The following is a 7,680-nucleotide window of genomic DNA, read 5'->3' on the forward strand; positions in this document are numbered from 1 at the left end:
GGCTGGGATTAATGAGCCTGGCTGGGATTAATGAGCTGGGCTGTGATTAACGAGCTGGGTTTGGATTTAACGAGCCGGGCCGGGATTAACGAGCTGGACTCCGATCAAACTCCCCGTTTTTTTCCCTCTCCTCAGGATCCATCTCCTCGACCATCTTGGACCTCCCAAAACTTGGAAAAAAACCCCGGATAATCCCAAAACTCCTGGAATTCTCCCTCCCCACCCTCGGGAGATGCTCCCCAACCTCTTCCCATCTCCAAACCCCCGAGGATGAGAGGCTAAAACCCCTCGTGGCGCTGACGGTGCCGGTGGCGGTGGCGGTGCCGGTGATGCCACAGCTCCCCGCCGTTTCCCCAAGATGGCCGAGCACCAGGAGCTGCTGGCCGAGATGGCGGCGGTGTCGCGGCTCAGCACGCCGGAGCGGCTGCGGCACGCCCAGAAACGCCGGGCCCAGCAGCTGAAGAAATGGGCCCAGGCCGAGAGGGAGACGCCGGCGACGCCGAAAGCGGCGGCGGAGAGGAGGAGGAGGAGGAGGAGGAAGAGGGTGACGTTCCCGGCCAGCGTGCGGCTCCTGGAGGCGGCCGGGCGGCACGACGTCGAGGAAGGTGCGGGGGAATTCCCGTAATTCCCGTTATCCCCGTTCCTCCGCAGTCCGGCAGTTCCTGGAGAGCGGGATGAGCCCCGACCTGTGCAACGAGGACGGGCTGACGGCGCTGCACCAGGTATTCCCAGCATTCCCGGGATTCCCAGAATTCCCGGGGTTCCCGGAGCTCCGGAGCCGGGTCCTTCCCGGGATCCCGGAGGATCCGGCTCCGTTCCGTGCCGTGGGCTGACGCCGACGTCCCGGATTTGGGGCTTCTCCATCCCAGCTCCACCCACTGGTCCCAGACCCCGGTGATCCCAAATCCCGGCATTTCCCATCCCAGATCCCGGTCATCCCAGATCCAGGTCATTCCCAGATCCCAGTGATCCCAAATCCAGGCATTTCCCATCCCCAATCCAGGTCATTCCCAGATCCCGGTCATCCCAAATCCAAGTCATTCCCAAATCCAGGCATTTCCCATCCCATGAATTTGTGATCCCAAATCCAGGTGTTTTCTATCCCAGTTCCATCCATTTATCCCAAATCCCGGTCATCCCAAATCCAGGTGTTTTCCACCCCAGCTCCGTCCGTTGATCCCAGTTCCCAGTGATCCCAAATCCAGGTCATTCCCAGATCCCGGTCATCCCAAATCCAAGTCATTCCCAAATCCAGGCATTTCCCATCCCAAATCCCTGTGATCCCAAATCCAGGTGTTTTCCACCCCAGCTCCGTCCGTTGATCCCAGTTCCCAGTGATCCCAAATCCAGGTCATTCCCAGATCCCAGTCATCCCAAATCCAGGCCCATCCCATCCCAGATCCTGGTCATCCCAAATCCAGGTGTTTTCCATCCCAGCTCCATCCATTGACCCAGTTCCCGATGATCCCAAATCCAGGTCAATCTCATCCCATTAATTTGTGATCCCAAATCCAGGCCCTTCCCATCCCATTATCTGCTGATCCCAGGTCCCGGTGATCCCAAATCCAGGCATTTCCCATCCCAGATCCCAGTGATCCCAGTTCCATCCATTGATCCCAGACCCCAGTGATCCCAAACCCAGGTCATTCCCACCCCAAATCCCGCTGATCCCAAATCCAGGCCTTTCCCATCCCAAATTCCATTGATCCCAAATCCAGGCCCTTCCCATCCCATTATCTGCTGATCCCAAATCCCAGTGATCCCAGACCCCAGTGATCCCAAATCCAGGCCCTTCCCATCCCAAATCCCGGTGATCCCAAATCCAGGCCCTTCCCGTCCCAAATCCCGGTGATCCCAAATCCAGGCCACTCCCATCCCAAATTCCATTGATCCCGAATCCAGGCCCTTCCCATCCCAAATCCCGGCAATCCCAAATCCAGGCCCGTCCCAAATCCCAGATCAGCCGCTGATCCCGGCCCCGCTTTCCCGCTCCGCCCCTTTCCCGTGTCCCGTTCCCGGTGATCCCGGATCCCGCCCTATCCCAGTAACCCCAAATCTTTCCCGTCCCAGCTCCAGGCCCTTCCCTTCCCGCTCTGCCCGCTGATCCCAAATCCCGGGATCCCGTTTCCCGCATCCTTCCCGTCCCATCGGCCTCCCACAGCCCGATCCCCATCCCAATCCCATCCCAATCCCAATGGAATTGCCGTTGGGATCCTTGAGGAGTTGTTGGGGGGGAATGGCCTCGGGATCCTTGGAATTGACCTTGGGATCCTTGGAATTGCCGTTGGAATCCTTGGAGGAGTCGTTGGGATGGTCGTGGTTGCATTGGGATCCTTGGGAATGGCTTCACCCGCTGCTGCCTGCGGTGCTGGGTGGCGCGTCCGCATCCCCATCCCGATCCCATCCCCATCCCGATCCCATCCCCATTCCAATCCCAATCCCACCGTTCCCGATCCCATCGTTCCCATTCCCAATCCCACCATTCCCAATCCATTCCCACCAATTCCATTCCCAGTCCCAAACCCAATCCAAATCATTCCCAATCCCATTACCAATCCCAATCCCACCGTTCCTGATCCCATCGTTCCCATTCCCAATCCCACCATTCCCAATCCATTCCCACCAATTCCATTCCCAGTCTCAAACCCAATCCCAATCATTCCCAATCCCATTATTCCCATTCCCAATCCCATTCCCATTATTCCCAATCATTCCCAATGCCATTCCCATTCCCAATGCCATTCCCATTCCCATCATTCCCAATCCCAACCCCACCATTCCCCCCACCATTCCCAGAGCTGCATCGACGGCTCGGTGCCCGTGGCGCGGCTGCTGCTGGACTATGAAACCCCAGTCCCATTACTGCCATTCCCAATCCCATTCCCAATCCTATTCCCACCATTCCCAAACCCACCATTCCCAATCCCAATCCCATTCCCACCATTCCTATTCCCATTATTCCCGTTCCCATTCCCATTCCCATTCCCATTCCCCCCACCATTCCCAGAGCTGCATCGACGGCTCTCTGGCTGGCGCGGCTGCTGCTGGACCATGAAACCCCAGTCCCATTCCCAATCCCATTACTCCCATTCCCACCATTCCAATCAATCCCAATCCCATCAATCCCAATCCCACCATTCCCATTCCCATTGTTCCCCTTCCCGTCATTCCCATCATTCCCGTCATTCCCATTCCCACCATCCCCAGAGCTGCATCGACGGCTCGGTGCCACTGGCACAGCTGCTGCTGGACCATGAAACCCCAATCCCATTACTGCCCATCCCAATCCCATTCCCATTATTCCCATTCCCAATCCCATTCCCACCATTCCCATTATTCCCATTCCCTTCCCACCATTCCCATTCCCACCAATCCCATTCCCACTCCCAATCCCATTCCCATTCCCATTATTCCCATCATTCCCATTCCCATTCCCATTGCCACCACGCCGATCCCCAGAGCTGCATCGACGGCTCGGTGCCGCTGGCGCGGCTGCTGCTGGACCATGAAACCCCAATCCCATCACTCCCAATCCCATTACTCCCAATCCCATCACTCCCAATCCCACCATTCCCATTCCCATTCCCGTCATTCCCATTCCCAATCCCACCATTCCCATCCCATTCCCATTCCCACGCCGATCCCCAGAGCTGCATCGACGGCTCGGTGCCGCTGGCGCGGCTGCTGCTGGACCATGAAACCCCAATCCCATCACTCCCATTCCCATTCCCATTCCCAATCCCATTCCCATTCCCATTCCCATCATTCCCATTATTCCCACTATTCCCACCATTCCCACCATCCCCATTCCCACGCCGATCCCCAGAGCTGCATCGACGGCTCGGTGCCCGTGGCGCGGCTGCTGCTGGAGGCGGGCGCGGCGGTGGACGCGCGGGACGCGGAGCTCTGGACGCCGCTGCACGCCGCCGCCACCTGCGGCCACCTGCGCCTGGCGCAGCTCCTGCTGCAGCGGTACCGCCCGCGGACAGGGGGGACACCGGGGGGGACAGACAGGGGACACCGGGCAGGGGACACGTCCCCATGGCCAGGGTGGCACTGGGAGCGTCAGGGTGACACTGGGGGTCACCGGGTGACACTGGGGACACTGGATGAGGGTCCCCATGGCCAGGGTGGCACTGGCAGGGTCAGGGGGGCACTGGGGTCACTGGGTGGCACTGGGGGCACTGGGTGAGTGTCCCCACACCCCCGGTGACACCAAAGCCAATCCAGGTGCCACCAACCACCCCCAAACCCCTGTCACCCCAACCCTGCCATTGCCCCTGTGCCACCACCTCAGTGCCAACTCAGTGCCACCTCAGTGCCACCTCAGTGCCACCTCACTGCCACCTCACTGCCACCTCAGTGCCACCTCCCTGCCACCTCACTGCCACCCCAGTGCCACCCCGGTGCCACCCCGGTGACACGGCGCTGTCCCCGCAGCGGCGCAGACCTGCTGGCGCTGACGTCGGACGGGGACATGCCGTACGACCTGTGCGAGGACGAGGCCACCCTGGAGTGCCTGGAGAGCGCCATGGCGCAGCGCGGTGAGCGCCCGGTGCCACCGAGGGGGTGGCACGGCCGCGGTGGCACCGCGTCACCGCCGTGTCCCCGCAGGCGTCACCCAGGAGCGCATCGAGGAGGCGCGGGCGGCCCCGGAGCGCGCCATGCTGCGCGAGATCCGGCAGCGGCTGCGGCACGGCGCGCCGCTGGACACGCCGCGGGGACACGGAGGGGACACCCTGGTGAGGGGGACACCGAGGGGACACGGGGACATGGGGACAGTGAGGGGACACGGGGACAGCACAGGGACACGGAGCGCGCCATGCTGCGCGAGATCCGGCAGCGGCTGCGGCACGGCGCGGCGCTGGACACGGCACGGGGACACCGAGGGGACACCCTGGTGAGGGGGACATGGGGACATGGGGACAGCGTGGGGACACCCTGGTGAGGGGGACACTGGGCCAGGAGCGCATCGAGGAGGCGCGGGCGGCCCCGGAGCGCGCCATGCTGCGCGAGATCCGGCAGCGGCTGCGGCACGGCGCGCCGCTGGACACGCCGCGGGGACACGGAGGGGACACACTGGTGAGGGGGACATGGGGACACGGGGACACCGAGGGGACACGGGGACATGGGGACAGTGAGGGGACACGGGGACACTGCGGGGACACGGAGCGCGCCATGCTGCGCGAGATCCGGCAGCGGCTGCGGCACGGCGCGCCGCTGGACACGGCACGGGGACACGCTGGGGACACCCTGGTGATTGGGGACATGGGGACACGGGGACACCCTGGTGAGGGGGACACTGAGGGGACACAGTGGGGACACCCTGGTGAGGGGGACACCGAGGGGACACGGGGACACCCTGGTGATTGGGGACATGGGGACAGTGAGGGGACACGGGGACACTGCGGGGACACGGAGCGCGCCATGCTGCGCGAGATCCGGCAGCGGCTGCGGCACGGCGCGCCGCTGGACACGGCACGGGGACACCGAGGGGACACCCTGGTGAGGGGCAGCTGCACGTGCCCGCCGCCCACGGGTTCCCACCATGTCCCCACGTGTCCCACTGTGTCCCCACATGTCCCCTCATGTCCCCTGTGTCCCCAGAGGGGACAGGGAGGGGGTGTGGGCCGGGTGGCACTGGGGTCACTGGGAGGGGGTCAGGGTGGCACTGGGGTCACTGGCTGAGTGTCCCCATGGCCCTGGTGACACCGGGAGGGTCAGGGTGGCACTGGGTGACATTGGGTGACATTGGCTGAGTGTCCCCATGGCCATGATGACACCGGGAGGGTCAGGGTGGCACTGGGGTCACTGGGTGAGGGTCCCCATGGCCATGGTGACACCGGGTGGGTCAGGGTGGCACTGGGGTCACTGGATGACACTGGGGTCACTGTTTGAGGGTCCCCATGGCCATGGTGACACTGGCAGGGTCAGGGTGACACTGGGGTCACTGGGTGGCACTGGGTGGCACTGGGGTCACTGTTTGAGTGTCCCCACACCCCGGTGCCACCAAACCCAATCCAGCCGCCGCCATCCCTCCATTCCCCCTGTGCCACCTCAGTGCCACCTCAGTGCCACCTCAGTGCCACTGTCCCTATCCCCACCTCAGTGCCACCCCAGTGCCACCATCCCTCCATTCCCCCAGTGCCACCCCATCCCCACCCCAGTGTCACCTCAGTGCCACCGTCCCCATCCCCACCGCGTGTCCCAGTGTGTCCCCACATGTCCCCTCATGTCCCCACGTGTCCCCACTGCACGTGGCCGCCGCCCACGGGTTCTGTGCGTGTCCCCACATGTGACACAATGTCCCCTGATGTCCCCTGTGTCCCCAGCTGCACGTGGCCGCTGCCCACGGGTTCCTTGCGGCGGCCGAGCTGCTGCTGCGGCACCGCGCCCGCGCCGACGCCCGCGACGCCGACGGCTGGCAGCCGCTGCTCATGTCCCCAGCTGCACGTGGCCGCCGCCCACGGGTTCCGCGCGTGTCCCCTCATGTCCCCCCGTGTCCCCACGTGTCCCCTGATGTCCCCACGTGTCCCCACATATCCCCACATGTGACACAATGTCCCCACGTGTCCCCTGATGTCCCCTCATGTCCCCAGCTGCACGTGGCCGCCGCCCACGGGTTCCGTGCGTGTCCCCACGTGTCCCCACGTGTCCCCTCATGTCCCCACATGTGACACCATGTCCCCACGTGTCCCCTGATGTCCCCTGTGTCCCCAGCTGCACGTGGCCGCTGCCCACGGGTTCTGTGTGTGTCCCCTCATGTCCCCACATGTGACACCATGTCCCCACGTGTCCCCTGATGTCCCCTGTGTCCCCAGCTGCACGTGGCCGCTGCCCACGGGTTCTGTGCGTGTCCCCACATGTGACACAATGTCCCCTGATGTCCCCTGTGTCCCCAGCTGCACGTGGCCGCTGCCCACGGGTTCTGTGCGTGTCCCCACATGTGACACAATGTCCCCTGATGTCCCCTGTGTCCCCAGCTGCACGTGGCCGCTGCCCACGGGTTCCTTGCGGCGGCCGAGCTGCTGCTGCGGCACCGCGCCCGCGCCGACGCCCGCGACGCCGACGGCTGGCAGCCGCTGCACGCCGCCGCCTGCTGGGGACAGGTGTGCCACCCCCCCGGGGACACCCCTGCCACCCGCGCGTCCCCTTGTCACCGTCCGTGTCCCTCGCAGGTGGCGCTGGCCGAGCTGCTGGTGGCTCACGGCGCCGACCTGGGCGCCAGGTCGCTGCAGGACGAGACGCCGCTGGGTGCGTTTGGTGGCGTTTGGTGGCACCGCGGTGGCACTTGGTGGCACCGCGGTGGCACCGCGGTGACAGCGGTGTCGTCGCAGACGTGTGCGGGGACGAGGAGGTGCGGGCCCGGCTGCTGGAGCTGCAGCAGCGGCGCGCGGCGGCGCTGAGCGCGCGGGACCGGCAGGAGAGGCTGCAGCGCAGGGCGTCCGGCAGCCGCGGGTCAGCCACGCACACGTGTGTCACATGTGTGTCACACGTGTGTTACATGTGTGTGTCACACGTGTGTCACGCGTGTGTCACCCGGCACTGGGGGCACTGGGAGGGGACCGGCAGGAGAGGCTGCAGCGCAGGGCGTCCAGCGCCGGCAGCCGCGGGTCAGCCACGTGTGTGCGTGTGTCACACGTGTGTCACGCGTGTGTCACCCGGCACTGGGGGCACTGG

At 64.2% G+C, this 7,680-nt stretch overlaps 1 protein-coding gene across 1 annotated transcript; it reads left to right on the top strand.

The window, feature by feature from the left end:
- Nucleotides 1-37: 37 nt before the first annotated feature.
- Nucleotides 38-7,484, top strand: LOC120498248 (protein phosphatase 1 regulatory subunit 16A-like; the record flags this gene model as incomplete). Its single annotated transcript, XM_039700760.1, has 7 exons — nt 38-605; nt 652-722; nt 3,827-3,972; nt 4,441-4,544; nt 4,615-4,742; nt 7,179-7,254; nt 7,338-7,484. Coding segments are annotated over exons 1-7 (919 nt in total), but the record flags the coding sequence as incomplete, so codon positions are not given.
- Between the last annotated feature and the right edge of the window lie 196 nt (nt 7,485-7,680).

This window comes from Passer montanus, unplaced genomic scaffold (assembly GCF_014805655.1).
Source record: "Passer montanus isolate IOZ18808 unplaced genomic scaffold, ASM1480565v1 scaffold1430, whole genome shotgun sequence".
Lineage (NCBI taxonomy): Eukaryota > Metazoa > Chordata > Aves > Passeriformes > Passeridae > Passer > Passer montanus.